We start from the raw sequence: 18256 nt of genomic DNA on the forward strand, positions 1-18256 counted from the left end.
TTTCATTGCCCTGGAATAACCAGATAACTGCCTGTTTGCATGCAGTGCCAGGGATATCTGCTATTCTGCTACAACGGATTGACTCTCCCGGTCCTTTTTTATATTACATGTAATCGGTTCAATCGGCCTTAATATAAAATGCCTCTATTTTGTCTGGCTAATGTCCCTCGTTTTAAGCATGCTAATTATAGTTGCTGATGCATCGAAGGATTTGTGCTCTGAAAGAGCATGTGCACTTATAAGACGTGGAACAGGAATACAAGAGCGGAGTATGTTGGGAAAGACTGGTAAGGCCACAGGCAAAGCTGATTCTCACAAGAAGACGGCAAGAGCCATCTGAGAGTGACTGTGTTTGAGGGCCACTCTGGTTTGGGCAACGAGCCAGGCTGTGACGGGGCCTGCATTCCAGGGAACTTCCTGTGTGCTTGGGTCAGTGAGAACAGAGGCCGGGTCTGGTTCTCATGAATACAGAATTACTCCCAGGTTGAGGAGTTTCCCCCTCATATTAGGATTGCTGGGCCAGGGTGGGGAGCAGCTATCACCACTCATATACAAATGTCAGTAAGGCAATGCATTTGAAACACAGAAGTTAATATCACAGACAAACAACTTCTAGTTGTTTATTGCCTGACATTAATATGGAACTTGGGGGTGGGGAGAAGACACACTGTGTAGTCAAAAGCCAAAGAAAACAAACAGCATTTATTCCATTGGTCAGGATGGTTTAAAAATGGCCCTGGCCTTAAATGTGCCCTCCCCACAAAAAAGATGCAGTGCCAGGGCACAGTGCAAGCTGAATTAGGAGGCCATGGGTATATTCGCATAAGCAAATTAGCACAGGAAGATAGCTGGTGCCAGAACATTGGCTGTAAGAAATATTAAAATGCCCACAACTGACTGTGACCCAACACCTAAGGCAAGTGGTAGGGAACTTCAGGCCCAGGGTCCAAATGTGGCCCTCCAAGTTCTCTACCTGGCCCTTCGGTCTCGCCCCAGACTACTACCACCCCATTCCTCAGGCCCCAAGTGCTTTCCCCCTCTGACTGGAATATGTTCCTGAACTGTAAAAATGTCCCTTGCTTGCCTGGAGAGAGGATGGAGAAAGGTGTGTGTTTGGGGGTGCAGAGAGAAAGAGAGAGAACACTCTCTGACTTTTCTGTGGCTGAAACGAAGCCTACTATAGAAAGGTTACCTACCACCCATGGAACCTTTCACCCCCTGAAAGGTTATCCATGTGCTAATGTGGTCTTTGAGCTGAAAAAAGGTTCCTTGCCCCTGATTTAATGGGATATCCTGGCATCCAGCTCTAGGCCCCATCCTCAGCCCTACCTTTCTCCTCATACTCACATCTGAGAGCTGGTTGCTGGTCTCGGCTCCTCCACATACAGCTCAGCGGTGCACTCGGCTCGGCCATGTTTGTTGCTGGCGCTCACTCCGTACTGGCCCTCGTCCTCGGAGCTCACGTGCAGGAGCAGCAACGAGTACAGCCCGTCGTCCCGCTGCAGGCGCATGGTTTCCCCCTCTTGCACAGGCTGGCCTGCATCAGACACATCTCAGTCAGAGAGCCCTGGTCCGAAAGCAAGAGGAACCAAGGCAGGCATTATCCTGAACGGAACCAAGCCTTCCACTGGTTTAGGGCCTGGAACGGGGAGATGGCATCCCTCTATCCCTTGGGCCACGATAGGGAACGGAAATAAAGAGGGAGAGGCCTTGCCCAGCCCCACCCCAGAAGAGTAGCTATACTGAAATTTGTGGCATGGGGTAGGTAGGCCACACTGCCCTACACATGCTAGTCTTGCTACAAATGTGGGAGAGCTCTTTTGCCAGCAACCGGCTCCCAGTCTGAAGAAGAGGGCGGCATCCAGCACAGCTCACGATCCTGAATAAAAACTTGTAGATCAACTTTGTCATCCAGAGCAGCGGCTGAGTTCGTAGCTGGAAACAGAGTATGCAGAAAGGCCTGCTGTGCACTTGAGAACTGTGGACACTCCAACAAGAAAGTGAAGAGAACGCTACAGAGGCATGCACATGGGTGCAACCCCAGCCAAACAGCATAGATACTGAGAGGTAGGGACTCTGTGCCCAGTCCTTAGGTGGACACATTTGACCATAATCAGATGTGCTGGTTTCAATTCAAGAAGCTGATTGATGGTCTGCCCCTGCCCCCTCCTCCCAGTTGTCATGGTTTCCAAAAAGGAATGTGGAGTGGGGAGCAGCTTGACCCTGCAGCCTGATCTCTCTGCAACATCAAGGCCACCATGAATAGCTGGGCACCGATCCCACACTCTATTGTCCTCCCAAACCCCCAAAAGCTGATTTTTGAATTCCCTGTTACCCAGAGCCTCCTGTACTGCGAGATGGAGGCTATTACCGAAACGTGTCCAGGTGACAACTGGTGTGGGTTTGCCGCTGATCTTGCAGTCGAACCGTGCCATCCGCCCCTCTACCACAGCCACGGCCTCCAGCTTGCGGGTGAAGAGTGGCTGCTGCGAGGGCAAGACCGTCAGCTTGGCGCTGCATGTCAGCTCATCTGCAAGGCACAGCGAAGGGTCAGCTACAGTGGAGGGCCCTGGAGAAATCTTCCCTTCCCTTCCGAAAGCAGCCTCAGTGTCATGGATGGAAGGCACAGTAGGGGAAGCAGCTGGCAGCAGATTATGTGCCTGGACTGCTATACCCTTGGGCATGGGACGGTTGTGAGAAGTGGTGAGCAAGGGAAACGTTGGGGGCAAAAGAGCAGGAAGGAAGTTCTTTGGGCATAGGGTTGGAGTTATTAAGGAAGAGGAGAGTTCATAAGCTAATTGCTTCTGCTTCTTTCTGGGCACTGTCTTAAAGCTGACCCTGGCTTCCAATTCTCCATTAGATCCTAATGCTTGGAGGTAGGTTATTTTTATGATTCATTTACTTATTAATGCAATATAATTATTTGCTATTCTTCCTTGTGAAAATTCTTGCTAATCTTTTGATAACACCTTGAGCCAGTTTGGCTAATATCTTGTGAGAAAGCAGCATACAAATAAGCAGGCGAATGAATGAATTATCCAACTTTTTAAATGGTTCTGCTCTTCTGCACTGAATGCCACTCTTTCTGATGCACAGAAATGAAACAGGGAAAGGTGCTCTCTCTCTCTCTCTCTCTCTCTCTCTCTCTCTCTCTCTCACACACACACACACACACACACACACACACACTGCTTTATCTCCAAACCACAAAAATCCTCAGCTGCTGAATTTCGGCATGTCAGGTTGCTGTTAAAGGCACAGGATCCAGGCTAGGGTGTGGGTAAGAGGAGAAAGTGACAACAACCCTCCTTAGAACATTCCTGCAAAAGCTGCCAGCCTCTGTTCAAATCACTAAGGTAACAGAATCTAAGCCCCTTTGTATGGGTAGGCGTCAGGTTTGCCAGTTTCCCTCCCCTCCTCTGCAGCTCCCTCCAACATCTGTTCATTGGCTTTGAATCTGTCATCTGACAGGGCTGTCAGAGGATGTACTTGAGCATGTCCGAGACTAGGAGAGAGGAGAATGTAAATAAAAGTCATTTGCCTCCCTAATCAGGTTGCCACTACTACTGTGCAGGCCTCTCTAATAGTGACGGCCACTGTAATGTCATCATTACTAAGACACTGGGCACTACCAGAGGTGGGTTTAATTTGCAAGCAGAGTGTTGGTGATAAGTACAATCCCGAAAGGTAAAATTGTATTTTTGTTGCCAGTGATAAGCACTTCTGGGCAGTGTTGGCTGGTTCCCATTGGAATTGGTGGGGCAGACGGGAAGGAGGCCCAGCAATTGGTGGAGCCAGAGCCAGTAACAGGCAGAGTCAGCAAATCCCCCATCATCCTCCCTGCTTCGTTCTGCAAGGGAAATCCTGTTAAGACTAAGGAGGAGGAGACTAAGGAGGAGGAAGCCCACAGACCATTTTGCCCCCTGGACAAGCAAGCCAGTGAGCAGTGGGGATTGGCTGAGGACGGACTGAGGCTGGCAGCCCAGTGCTCCATTCACCCTATTGGACCACCCTCCACTGCTTATGGGGATTTTCTCCCTCAGGTGCCAATATAACTTGTCTCGCCTTGCTAAGCCGCTTGCACTCAAACAAGGTGCTGTTTTTAAAGCCAGCCCCACCACTCCTGCCACAAAGAGGTGATTGTGGCAAGAAATGGGTAACAAGCAATGCCATTCCAGGCCCTAACTAATCCCACACCACTTGGGGAATTCATCCAAGCCACTGAACAGATTCCAAAGGGGTCTGGGGTGTGTCTGAGGCAAATTAAATAGGACTGCTCAGCTCCTTTCTCTCATGGAACTCCCGGTCTGGGGCTAGAACTCTGGTGCCTAGCTAAAAGCACCAGTGGAGTTCCTTATTGCAACTGTTTGATAGCAGAGTAGCTGCGCATGGCCTTGGGTGCTAGAGGGCACGACAATGACATAGCATCTGAGTGACAAACAGGTTCAAGACTGGGTGCAAACTCTTAGGGGTATGGTGATCCCCTTCCCTGGAAAAAGAAGAAGGAGGGATTGGATGTCTTCTGCTACATACACACCGTGTCTTTAAAGCACATTCAAAGCACATCCCAAGGATTCAGGGAACCGTCACAGAGCTACCATTCCCAGTACCCTTAGCAAACTACAGTTCTCAGGATTCTTTGGGTGAAGGAAAGGTGCTTTAAGTATGGTTTGTACACAGCCTTCTTTTCTGAATGTGAACTGTGTGCTCATATGAGCATAGGGTGGGGGCTTTCCCTTTGCCCCCTTTTGCAAGCTAGCCGCTCCGCATGTAACCTCTCCACGCACGAAATGACCTTTTCAGCCTGGCCACATAAAAGCAAGCAAGCAAGCAGGTCTGTGGAGGTTATTCTTGGCTGTATTATTTATCCTGCCAGTTCAGAAGCTCAGTACATACCTAAGGTATAAGGCCTACTATATTAATATATTTCTTTCCTTCTCTGCTGAAGCTTCTTGTCCCTTAATACAGGTCCAGAAAGCAACTCTTAGCTAGGGACTCAAATTCAGGATTGTAACCATGAGAGGACTGGCAACCACACAGTTGCATCCTTTACTATACCTCTTGCCCCTTTGACTCCCTGTCCCCCAACCCATAAATTGCCCAGGAATTTATCTCAGCTCATCAGTCGGGAATGTCTTTTTATCTAACACCAACTCAAGTGCACTGTGTTTGAGAACACACTCTACAGTGAAAGCACATTTAAAGCAAATGACTTCACTCTCCCACCAAGAATCCAGGGAACTGTAGTTTGTTAAAGGTGCTGGGAGTTATAGCTCTATGGGGGTAACCTACAGTTCCTAGAATTATTTGGGGGGAAATACATGTGCTTTAAATGTATGGTGACTACTGAGCCCTAGATAGCTCTGCATACGAAAGGAAATGGGGAAGCTCTTCTCTACCCCACACCCTAAAAACCACCAGGTGTCTGTTTGGTCCTTGCAGGAGAATTGTAATGAACGTAGCATAGAAAAAAGACTGGCAAGGGAATTCCCACAACATGCCATTATATTTTTTGTGCTGTTTATTTGGTTTTCTGTCGATTGACGTTCGTTCTGATTCAGCAGGAAACAGCGGGTTTTCCCAGGGAAAGTAGGAGGACAAAATGAAACCTCTCAGACCTGTGATTAGAAATCATGGGACAAAGAAAAGTGCGGATTGGCCCTAACTTGTGCTGTATAACCCTTGGCCATTTGGACAGCAGGCTGGGCTCTGGTAGCTGCTGCTGTTCACCCCATACGGGAGTGGTGACATATTTCATGTTGTTAGGTGATTTCTCCACTCCCATGACCCACTTTGCATGAACACTTTTAGTATTCTTATATTTGTACTCTTTTTATTGAATTTGTTACTGTATTTTAAGTCACTTCAGGATGTCCATAAGTAAACTAAACTAAATTTGTTCTGCAGTTGCCCCTATCCAATCCAGCTGCCCTTCCCCAGCCTTGATATATATATATTTGATTTACTAAATCTGTGATGGATACAACACTATACACACCTATTCAGAAACAAGTCCCACTGAGTTTAATTTGTAGGACCTTCTCTCAAATGGGTATACAGACTCAGAGTTGGAAGGGACCTGGAGGGCCATTTAGTCCAACACCCTGCAATGCATGAATATGTAATTGTCTCTTACAGGAATCAAACCTACAACCTTGGTATTATCAGCACCACACTCTATAACCAACTGAGCTATCCAGCTGAACAAATCTACGCAGAAGAAAGTCCATCAAGTTCAATAGAAAGCGCTCCCAAGTAATGTGCCCCTAGGATTGCAGTCTCAATGCATTTTCTAGGTAGCAGGGAAGCAGATAGGGTGATGTGAAGGTTCTTACATTGGTTTAATGAGGCATGCCAGCCCCCAGGGCCTAAGGCAGCAGGCTATTCATGCTTCCTGCTTTAGTATAAGGAATGAATTGTAACACTTTAAACATGTGTGCCTATTTTGAATGGTCAAATAATTATGGAATCTTAAAACTTCAGCATCACAGAGACACCATCCCCCCACCCAATTATATCAGTGCAGTGATGACCCTGTTGAAAATAGGGTTGCCAGCTGACCAGAAAAAAAACTGAGCCCAACCTGCTCTCGTGCCTGTTAGAGCACCTGAATATGGAGGAACAAGCAGGTTAAGGGTTTCAAGGGATGGAGATAAACATCACCTATTTATATATGTTCATCACACTGCTATTAAAGGCACTGTTACAATGGTTGGTTGAAGGTGAGCAGCCAGTTACAAGCATCCCCTTCTTGCTCCTGGACCACCTTGACTTCTCCCAGTGCAGCATTTCCTCCTTCCTTACCTTTAGCTGTGCTAAGCTTGCACGTGTAGATACCACTATCATCCTCATGCACAGAGGTAAGCAGTAGCTTGCACTTGCGCCCATCGAAATGCATCTTGCACTGGAGCAGAGCAGGCTGGAGCAGGCGCCCCCGCCATAGCCAGTCCACATCCACATCAGGTGGGCCAGACACCAGGCACTCGAAGAGAGCTGCATCCCCAGCCCCCACCACCACGTCCTGCAGGGGGGCCAGCACTGCCAAGGACTGGGTCTCGGGGTGCACTGGGGAAAAGGAGGGGAGGGGGAAGGGAGGAGGAAACGGAAAAAAAGAGAGAGAGAAAGAAAGATGCGTCTCTGAGCAATGGAACAAAAACAGGAAAAGATGCAGGGCACAAGGTGGGGGAAGCATGTTGTGAGTATTCATGGCTAAGTGAGATTGCCAAGCTGGCCAACATCTTGTTGATTGCCAGCAAGAGTAAAGGGTGCGATCCCTTCCCCATCCCTACTGTTAAGTGTCATGCAGTACTCCGACTCCTTTGGTTCAATATTCTCATAAGGATAATAATGCTAAGCTAGATTAAACTAGCAATGACTGACTTCAGTGTGCTGAAACTTCACTCACTGCATTTCTGGCTATGTTCAATGTCTATTAGTTTCTTCAGTTGTATAAGTATAATGAACAAAAAAACCCTAGGGCTTCTGCACTCTCCCAGAGTAGCTCTGAGGCATGGCTAACTTTCTACAAGACCTGCACAACTCACTGGGGGTAACTAATACCATCACCTTGACAAATAACTTTAAGCTGCTCAAGATGCAAAGGAGGAGGAAGCATATGTATCTTGCACTGCCTGTTCCTCCCCTACATCTCAAACACCCAAAGCCACGATAAATGCTGAATGGAAAAACCTGATGCAATAACTCTAGCTCTAGTGCTAAACCAGGATGCAAGACTAAGAACTAAGGAGAAGGAATAAGTTGCTTCCCCCATGGCCCAGTTTCATCTTTCCTCCACACGTGAGGGAACTAACGGCCTGTAAGTTTTGCACACTTCAAACTACCAAGTTAAGACAAATCCGAGCAAATACTTCTGTGTGTACTGTGTTTAATACTTCAACAAAATACTACTTGAGGCTGGCAACCCATTAACCACTGCAACCAGGAATGAGTAGCAGGAGAGAGGAAGGCAGCCATATTCAGAAGCAAATTAAATGTGAATGAAAGAATGATGGGGTGTGGAGAACACAAGAGCAGGATATTGGGGTAAGAAGGGGACGTGGGGAAGAGGGAGACAGGGGTCTGCGCTAGGAACAAACCACACAGCACTTTTACCAAACGAAACAGACTTTATTTCTTCTACAAAAAAGGGGTTCACTGTAGCCCAGCCCCTGTGAGACCTTCCCAGAGCGGGGTGGGCACAATGGTAGTAAGAGACTGCATCCCTGGCCTCCTTCATTAAAGATGCTCCATAGCCCAGCAGGCTCAAGTCTAGTGGGGTGCCATTATTTCCCTGAGCCCTCCTCCATCCCACACAACTCAGGGGCAAAGGTCCCTTCCCAGTGAGCTTGTGCTGTCCAGACTTCGTGCAGATAAGGACGCTGCCTTGCGTAAAGCTGAGCATGTAGTCTTCTGCCCACAGACACCTTCTTGGATTTGAGGGAAAGCAAGGCCTAGATTGGGCCTCCTCCTTCCAAAGCTGCCTCATTTTAGTGTGTGTGGTCCATGGGTGAGCAGCACAAGCCTCTAGAGAAGCTGGCCAGGGAGCAGACAAGTTAGTGCTCTGCCCCAGGCCCCTGGAAACAGGAGTGTGCAAACAGGGGCAAGAAGACATGGACACATGGAAGAAACAGAGAGCACCACACATTGGCCACAGTTCAGGCCAGACAGAAATGGATGCCGGCACGGGGATTAAACACCATCAGCACCTAGAGGTGTAACGCCTGGGTACAGGCACAGTGCCCACCACTGAGATTATATGCCCTAGAGTGGATCACATGGAGACTCGATTGTACAGAGAGGCTTCCTGCCCACGCACTAAGGAGATGCCACAGATTGGTTCAGCTCACGCAGCTAAGGGCAGCCCAGAACTACTCTCCCACCCACAGTGGCTCACTCCTCCAGCTGCAGCCAGGCCCTGTGGGTCCAGGTGAGTCTCGGCGCTGGCCATCCAGTGGGTGGGGGCAGGAGCCAAGCCTTGCCAGTCTGGTTTGTTCAGTCAACGCTGGGAGCAGAGGCAACTGCCCAAGTTGTCTGGCTAGAGCGGCCCAGGGGCCAAGCAGTACCTTAGCTCACTCCCCCTGTACAGACAAAAACACAGTCAGCAAGCAAAGGGTTAGTGTAGCATGGTGGACACAGAGGCAAAGCACAGACAAATTCATACATGCCTGGTCAAAGCAAAGGGTTTGCCTGGCAGATACACAGATGTAGACACTGTCTGGCAAAGCAAAAGAGCAAGCACAGTGCATTTACACACAGACACACACTCCCATTTGCCTGACAGTGTCCCCTTCTTCCCAAGCCAACCAGTCCAACACTTAAGCCAGGCAGAACCCATTATAGGAAGTGTCAGACTCTTCTTCCTATCTAGGTAAAACATGCCACCTGGGAACATTCTGCAGATCCAGTGATCCTAGGAACAGACCCTGCAAGTCCTGTTCACTCAGGACCTGAAAACAGCCCTGCCTCTATTTCCCTAAAAGGTGATGCAATAGGCCAATCAGAGGGATTTGCATTCAGAACAAGGAGGCAGCAAGAGAGGCTGATCAAAGTGGAAAGGGCACCTTTTAAATGGGTATAGGGGAAAGAACCAAAAGTCCCGCCAGACTGAGGTGAGCCAATACTAGCATATGCCCTCAGCTATCAGTGACAGAGAAAAATACAGTGCTGGTTCCTTCCAGCCTGCTCCAGTTCCTCCCTACACAAATCCCACTCAGGCCCATATTAGGCATTATGGGGTCAGGTAACAGAGGCTGAGAAGGGAGCCTCTCCTTTTACTAGATGTAACCAGCATGGGGATAGCATCCCATTTAGGCTCACAGGCACTTTAAAGAGATGCCCATGTGGACAGGAGCTGGTTGCTCCAGTGCCAGTCCTACCATTAAGCAAAGCGAGGCAGCTACGTCAGGCAGGAAATGCTGGGGTGGCAACAGCCCCACTACAACCATTCTGCCCGAGTCCTATCAACTAGCCTGCTCTGCGCCCTGTAAAGCAACCTGCAGCCCTCAGGTACAGTGCAGGATGCTGCCCCGGCATCAGTACTGAAGAAGTAATTTTACTGTAAGTGGTCAGATTCTGTACATGGAATGGGGAGGCACATCCTGCCTTTTGTCTCAGGCAGCAAAATGCCTGGGGTTGCTCCTTCACCTGGTGGTAGTGACAATGCCTGGCGCATTGCCCCATCTGCACTATACATTTAAAGCAGTATCATAACACTTAAGCTTTAGCTTCCCTAAATAAAATCCCGGGAAGTGTCATTTATTAAGGGTGCTCAGAGTTGTTACCTCTATTCCCTTCACAAAGCAACAGTTCCCAGAGTGGCTTAACAATTGAGCCCTCTTCCTGGCAAACTCTGGGAATAGTAGCTCTCTTGAGGAGAGTAAGAGTTTCCTAATACCTCGCAACAACCTTGACAAACTACAGTTCCCAGGATACTCTGAGGGAAGCCATGGCTGTTTAAAGTGTTTTGAATGTATAATGCAGATGGGCCCCAGTTTCTGCTGGAAATGAACTGGAAAGGTGGCAGACCGCCACTGGGACCCAGTTCTGGGTACCACAGGGTGGGGGGAAAGGCAGAACCAAACCAAGAAGAAAAAAGCATAGTAGGATTGAGGGGTCAGGGAGGAGTATACTGAGAGCTGGCGGTAAAACTTGCTCTGCTCATTGCCCCAATGATTAGCGTGGAAGCCACTGGCAGAGACAGAGGCTGTCTTTATGGGAATGTGGGAGCAGTGCATTGGTATACACAGCCATCAGGCCCCCTCAGTGGGCTATCTCTCTCGTCTCTTTCCTTTCTGAGCAGAGGCTCAGCAGCTGCCACTGTTTCAGCTCAAGGTGGGACGGGGGAGGATTGGGAGAACACAGGCAGTTGGTGCTCGGTTGCTAAGCAACAGCTGAATGCTCCTCTTCCCATCTGGAACAGGCCTCCAAAGGGTCTCAAGGCACTTGCGCTTGCCATGCTCAGAAGAAGGCAGCTACCTAGGGAGGGCTCCCCAGGAGAACAAGCCTAGCCTAGTGCAGGGACGGTCCAACTTTTCCTACCTACTTCAATACGGAACCTGCGGGCCGCACGCTGCCTTGTTGTGCCAAGGTGGGGGAGAGCGAGAGGCCAAAATTTGACACCTCACCCCGCAACCTCATGCTGCCTGGGCTTTGGGAAGGAGGCGCAAGGCTTTGGGCAGTCTCCTAAGGCCCTTCCAGCTTCTTCTCAGAGCTGAGAAAGTGCTAACTTTCTGACCCTGTCAGAGCCCTCACACTTCCTTCCCAAAGCCCAGAGCCTTTGGGAAGGCAGTGCAAGGGCTGGAAGGGTGAGAGGGTGTCAAATGTTGCTGAGGATTGCCCAAAAACGGCCTTGTGTTGGACTGCCCTAGTGGCTAGTGGCTCAGAGCATGCCCACAGAGCTGAAGAGTAGTGAAGTGGGGGGCCCACTTAGCCCTTTCCTCTTTGTTTATTCACACACACTGTCGCCACCCACAGCTTTCCCACCCATGGGCGGGTGAAATTTTGAGTGTACAAATAAATGGAATGGAGAAAAATGAAGAAGCATCCCCTTCCTGTTGCTGTTCTTACTAGGGTGCTTTCAGATGACTGGTGCTAATTAGCATTCACCCTCATTTGTTTACAGGAAGATTAGAGGATGTTGGCTATTTAATGAACATTCATCCTGATTTGTTTGTGGGAGGTTAAATGATGTTGCATCATTTAAGCAAGTGTTACCCTATACTACCCAGTGTGCTTTCCCATCACTTTCCTTATTGGAAAGAGTCCTATCTTTGGGGGGTGTAGAGACCTCCCAACCAACTATAATTGTGCAACCTGAATTTCCCAGTATGTGATTGAATCCCACCCAAAAATAGACTGGGAGCACTCCTAATCCCAGCATCAAAGGCTGATCTCAATCCCAGCATCATAAGCATCCACTATCCCAAAACGAAGTATCTCATCTAGCTTGGCCCCATTCCCTCCTTCCAGGGGTCCCCAGTTCTAAGGAGGCAGGTAAAATTCCCAGGATTCTCTAATGAAAGTCATGAATAGTGACAGTCCAAAACATTTTGGTGCCTGAGGCAGGAAATCCAAATCTATTGATTAATTAATTTGTTGCTTTTTAACATTACTTAAGAGCTGCTACCAGAGGTGGCACACCTCACCCTATCCATGCCACTTAAAATGAAAGGAAAACCAATATAAGCTTGTAGCATAGAATAATGGTTTAGCTTACTGTTGATTTTAATTAGTTTTAAATGTTTTCTAAGTACCTGTTTAACTGTCTTTTATTTATACTTTTAATGTTTCTTTTTTTTTTTTTTTTGGTCAAACAGCTTTGTAGTTTTATTACTATAAAGCTGTATGTAAGTTTTGCTAAATAAAATAAATAAATAGCCAAGTCCCCAGTTCTAATCTGCCTTTTACTACACTGATCTGCAGGCCCTCAGCAAGCCACTATCTTCTTAACCTCAAGCCCACTTTGGCAACACGGGTATAATATAGCTACCATACAAATCTGCTGTAAGGATTTCGGAAATGCTTTCAACATTCAAAGAGTGTTAAAGATATCCTAAGTAGTATTTATGTTCAGGAACTCATGATACCTTCTTGCTTTCAGCTGAACCTCTCTCCTCTCCTTGCCCCATTTACCATAGTAGTCCACAGAAATCTGATTGCTTGTGCCTCTTGATAATCTGCTGTTAGGCTGAAGTTCTAAACTGGAGCTCTAAATTTCTTAAGACTCATGATGAAAAAAGGGCAAAATTAAGTCAAGGGCTGTCATGAATTCTAGGGGCAGAAGACAGAGTTACAATACAACCAGAAACAAGCAGCCATGGAGCCACAGGCTACTTGTGGGCAGAGGATTCATATAGGTCACAGGATGTTGGGGGGGGGGGAGTCAGAAGCATGCTTAGATGAGTGAGTAAACCAAGGAAATAGGCATGCAAGCAGGATATTCTGGGGACAGCCCATGGCAGGCAAGCATTAATCTTCATGCTCTGTGGCTTCCAAAGGTACCTTGTACATCAAGCTTGGCCTCACACTGCTTGGTGCCATACTCATTGATGGCCTTGCAGGCATAATAGCCAGCATCAGTGCACTCCACCATGCGGATATGTAGGCAGAAAGATCCATCGTCCTCCTCCACAGCAGAAATGTGCCGCCCATACTTTATTGGATGCCTGTTCTTCAACCTAGAAGAGGACAGAGGAGAGGGTCTGAGAGCCTGCAGTGCTTGCAACTCCATCCAACTTCACAAAATGCTTCTTCTGTCATCTCATCTCACCATCCCTCCTCCAAAGCAGCATGCCTCAGGAAGAGGCTACATACTTCATTCTGCACTGGCCTTCCCACAACCTTGTTGCTACTACAAACATAGCTTTTGGTACAATATAGGCAAGGCAGTTCAAGCCATAAGATCAGAGATCCTTTTTTTTTTTTGCCATTACATCCAGGCCTATCAGTCTCAGGTCTGATTCTTGATACATTCTGGAAGGCCGAGGACCTGCTTTCTTTTTGCCATCCCACCACTTACATACAAAACAAACCATTCTCAGGTTGGAAGGGTCTTGTGACATTTGGAAAGCAGCCTTGTCTGTTTAATATTTTGCCAGTCTACATATCACACAGTTGTTAGTCAGTTGTGGAGTACTGAAGGCCAGACAGGAAAAAATAAAATAAACCCAACACTCTTCTTGATGTACGCAAGTTCCCTTACTGGTTGCCTGAGAGAGATTCTTATTTTGCAAAACTGGGAAAGCTTCGCCACCCATATCATCCCAGGACAACATGGCTACTTGTGAAGTTATGCTGTATCATAAAACCCACTCACCAGTGCACAATGGGCTTTGGCTCTCCCTGTACCCGAATGCGCAGGACCACATCCTGCCCCTCCAGTACTTCCTGGTCACTCAGTGTCACCTGCAAGAGAGAGTGTCAGGATCATGCCAACTGCAAAGGGAGATGGGAAGCAAGTTCTCTTTAAGGCAGGGGGCAGGGATAAGCAGAGTGCAGGGCAAGCTCTGCTAGGTGCAATACCTTCAGTGGAGTAAAAGCTGGAATTTACTTTTTGCCTCAGATGTCTGAGCATGTCAAAAGCCCAGGGCTCCCAACCCCAATCCAAGGGAGTGCCGGTTTATAACCTGAATCCTCATTCAAGTATGCAAAAGCCATAGGTTACTTTCCACTGTCATGCCCTCCTGCGCTAGTCTCACCACCTGCTCACCTCAAAGGATGGGGCTGCCTTGAAGTTGATGCCCACATGCACCGGGGGTGGGCCAATCTCAGATCGGGGTTGCACTTTCATGACAGGGTGGTGCCGCGGGGTGCCAGACTCAGGGAACTCTTCCAAGGGGCTCAGGTACTCTTCATCTGATGTGACAGGGCTGCTGAGCTCGTGATGGGGTACCAATCGGCTGTGGGACTCTGCGGGAGCTAGACAGGCAGAAGAGGGTTAGGGCATGGCTTGTGCACAGCACATTGAAGCAGCACAGCTCTCCAGCTCAAGGGGGAAAGCAGCACCAGGACATAGCCACCCACCTAGCAGCCAGGGCTCATATACAGGGATTTTAGTTGACGGTTTAGCCACAAGCACAGAGTAAATGATATAATCTAGCTTTCTACATGATAGCCCCGTGCACTTACAGTGTATTCTAAGGGATGAGGTTTCCATTTGCTTTTGTTTTTTAAAAAAATAGCACATGAAGAGGGGGCACATACAAAAAGTAATAACACAAATTGACCATTGGAATACATTGGTTCCTTCAAAATAGTAATAGAAATCCATTGCAGCAGGAAATGTTTGGTTGCTTATGCTATCTTTAGATACTCTTACTGGGGCATTATGGCTACCAGCTTCCTAGCAGGCTCCATCCCACTCTGCTGATGTGGGATGTAACACATTGTCAACTCTTCATACATGATTTTCATCATTCAAACATTACTAGAGCAGCCCCAGATGGAAACTTGGGGAAGTGGCAAGCATATAATGTAACAGTGGCCCTGGCCCTGAAACAAAAACACTGACCCTAAGGGTGTGCGATGGTTAGAGTGTTTTCATTCTTTGCTTTCCCCTGTTCCTTCTTATGTATGCAAGTTTCCAGTTTCCTGCCCCTACCTAAGCCAACTAACACCCCATTAGTTATTTCCATCCTTCCTCTTGACTGTTCCACTATGCCCTATTTTGCAATTAGGACACTGCACTTAGCCTAGCATGAACATTGTTATCTCAAACAGACCTTTGCTGCTTCTGTGGAATGGAGCCTAGAGGCTGATTTAGAGCAGAACCACACAATCAGAAACATCACATGGTATACAGCCCTCCTAGGCCCGTATCATTCAAAATGCAGTTGAAGGATCACATGTTTGAATGCTACCCGTTTAATTAAATTAACTATCTTTGTAAGTAGAAAAGTAAGAGAGACTAAGTCAGAACCCTCCTTCTTCCTGACATACTTTCCACAGACATGGAGGTTGTTTTGTTTTTTTCTTTTAATGACAAACATGTGAACTTCCCTCCTCCTGCATTCTGAAGAGGCAGGACTGTACCATGTGACATTTCTGAATTATGTTTGTCTTCATAACTGAGATGGTAAAATCCTTCTGCAAGGATTTTATCAATTCAGTTTTCTATGGAGAGGCTTGTATCCAAACCCACCCCCATATGACAACTATCAGTTCAAGAAAGAATGTTAGTTTTCAGATATTCAGCAGCCATGAAGCTCACCTTGGGCAAGTCATTATCTCTCAAGTCTTACCTACCCCAAAGGGTCATTGTGAGGACAAAACAAAATAAAATTGGGGCTGAGGGGAGACCATTATGTTTTCCTGAAATCCTTGGAGGAGGAGTGAGATTAAAGTGTATTAACAAATAAATAAACGTAGTAATGACCTACAATTCTTTGACTAATTTTCATGCATTTGTGTATAATGGGGCCCTTTCAGAGAAACAGCTCTTTGTGGAAATCTGTTGTGGCAAAGTCATGAGGTGAAAAGTTTGGCACCTCAAATATGCATATATGAATCTGCACAAACAACATCTCTATTAGTGTGTAATTTGCATAGTGCATTGTTTAGAATAAATAAATGTAAATAATTTGATCATCTGGGTTGTGAAACTCTTCTTGCAGTTAGGCTTCAGTCTATATTCAATCCTCTTACCCAGAAAGAGGCAGAGTGAAGAAACAGAAACAACAAGTCATTTTCTCAGTACTGCTTTAGAAGCTATCAAATCCAACACTGCCTGTAACCCTGCCAAGTCCCATGGGCATACAGGGAAGCCCACTGCTGATATATATCTATGCCATCTCCATCTGGTAAAAAGAAAGACTTTAAACAGTCATGAATCAGGCAACTCCAATCATGGGCGCCAGTACTCTTTTTCTTGTTGGCAGCATCGTTCCTGGCTTGCTCTCCCTGAAAGGGGCAAGGTGACATTAGTAGCTGGGACAACTACAACTTGCAGTGTATGCATTGTGAGAAGAGCAGGCCTGAGTAAGAATGGGTGGGGTGTTTACAAGAAAATCTACAGAGACAGGATAGGTTTCTTAGCCCTTTGAACAAAATAGGAGAAAGAAGCAGAGGTGTGTTCGATCCAGACAAAAGGGTGAGTCTTTCAAAGCCTTCCATCATGCTCTGCTGCAGGCAGGGAAAGATTATCTTGTGTGGATGGGAATGGCCTGCCTTGTAGTTCCTTGCTTCCCCCTATCCCCAAAGACAAGGTAAAACACCTTAGTATAAGGGTCTCTCTCACCTCCAAGTTTCTGGACAACAAGGTAAGAGGCCTAGAGAGAATTTGAGGCTGGCTTTCCCTTCTGCAGCCCCATTGCTTTGGGAGGTTATAGCCCAATAAATTCTCAGCCCCCAGAGGGGCACCCAAAGCAGAATCCCATTTCTTCCTACCTATAGGGCAGATGTGGTGAAGTTGGAGGGTCCTCGTCCCTTCACACCATTCAGTTGTACAAACAAAGGGTTAATGGGAGCAAGAGACACTCTCCCTTCTCCGCTTCACCCATCTCTGTTCCTCTCAAAACGCCCACCTAGGAGTTGAAAAGTTGCGTTCCCTCTCCCTGCCGAGTTCCCAGTTCCAAACCCACTAAAGCTGCAATCCTATACACACTTACCTGGGTTTAAGTTCCATTGAACGCAGCGGGACTTACTTCCGAGTAAACATGCATAGGATTGCAGCGCAAGAACGCAGGGAACAAACGGCGCGCCCCTCCCGAGCCTGCAATCGGCGCGGCAAAGAGGATCCTACAGCCATTTCCCGAGGATGATCTCTCTCTCTCAATCCCCGATTCGTTTCAAACACAGCGTCCGACACGGAGGAGATGAGTGGGCAAACGGATCCTCAACGGAGGCGCTATAGGCCGGACAGAATCCAGGAGCCTCTTCGGAACCGCCTTCCCTTGAGCCACAGCCGAGGAAGGCATCTGCGCTCCAGACAGACGCCGACCCCAGCCCCTCCAGGGCTCACATTTCAGATCAACAGACGGGCGACCTCATTTGCATCCTTTCGGATAATTCATTTGCACGTGCCCAGGAACGCTTGCAAACTGCAGGCGCCGCTGACACGGGTTTCCCTGCGGAGTTTGTGGTCCGGAACACGGATCAGGAATCGGAGTCGGTCCGCCAGCCAGCTCGACCTCCCCCGCCGCCACCTCGTGGGGTTGGTGCTGAGAGCCCAGCAGCCCAGGCCGTCTCTCCCTTCTTCCCCGCATTCAAGACTGCTGCTGGCTGTTTGTCAGCCAGGCTGGCCTAAACCAAGCCTTGTAGGGTAAAGGCAGCCTCATCTCTCTTTCAGCAATAGCAGCGGCAGCAGCCTGAGGCACCACAAGGTTGACAGAAAAAGACCTAGCCTAGGATGCTAACTAAGCCCCAAGGCACGAAACTGCTTCTCCCCAAACTTGGCCTGGGAAGGAATATGACTCTACAACCCTCCCTTGGCCTTCAGGGATTCAGCTGGTCCTCTCTGGGCTGCCTCCACTGCGTTCATCACACACTTATAATAATATAATAATAATTTATTATTTGTAAACCCCCCCCCCCCATCTGGCTGGCTTTCCCCGGCCACTTACCTGGCCGCACAGTCAAGATGGCACTGCAGCAGGCCTCGCCCACTTCATTGGTGGCACAAACTGTGTAGAGGCCGGCATCAGCCGCACGGGCACTCCTGACCAGCAGGGTGTGGCGTTCCCCCTCTGCTTTGATAGGGCGAGTGGTGCTGCTCCGAAAGGGGACGCCATCCTTTCGCCATGACACTGTGGGGAAGGGGCAA

General features: G+C 48.1%; 1 protein-coding gene across 6 annotated transcripts in view; it reads right to left on the reverse strand.

Annotated features, from left to right (window-relative positions):
• SPEG (striated muscle enriched protein kinase) overlaps positions 1-18256 on the reverse strand; it is a 110251-nt gene that overhangs the window by 47125 nt on the left and 44870 nt on the right. For all 6 annotated transcript variants that reach the window (XM_082237158.1, XM_082237159.1, XM_082237163.1 and 3 more), the window contains 7 exons: positions 18057-18239; positions 14207-14415; positions 13814-13902; positions 13000-13175; positions 6805-7065; positions 2372-2530; positions 1348-1537 (listed from right to left, as the gene is read on the reverse strand). In XM_082237158.1, coding sequence (XP_082093284.1) covers positions 1348-1537; positions 2372-2530; positions 6805-7065; positions 13000-13175; positions 13814-13902; positions 14207-14415; positions 18057-18239 — 1267 coding nt within the window. The remainder of the gene's footprint in view (positions 1-1347; positions 1538-2371; positions 2531-6804; positions 7066-12999; positions 13176-13813; positions 13903-14206; positions 14416-18056; positions 18240-18256) is intronic.

The sequence above is a fragment of the Podarcis vaucheri genome (assembly GCF_965113315.1).
Source record: "Podarcis vaucheri genome assembly, chromosome: 1".
Classification (NCBI taxonomy): Eukaryota; Metazoa; Chordata; class Lepidosauria; order Squamata; family Lacertidae; genus Podarcis; species Podarcis vaucheri.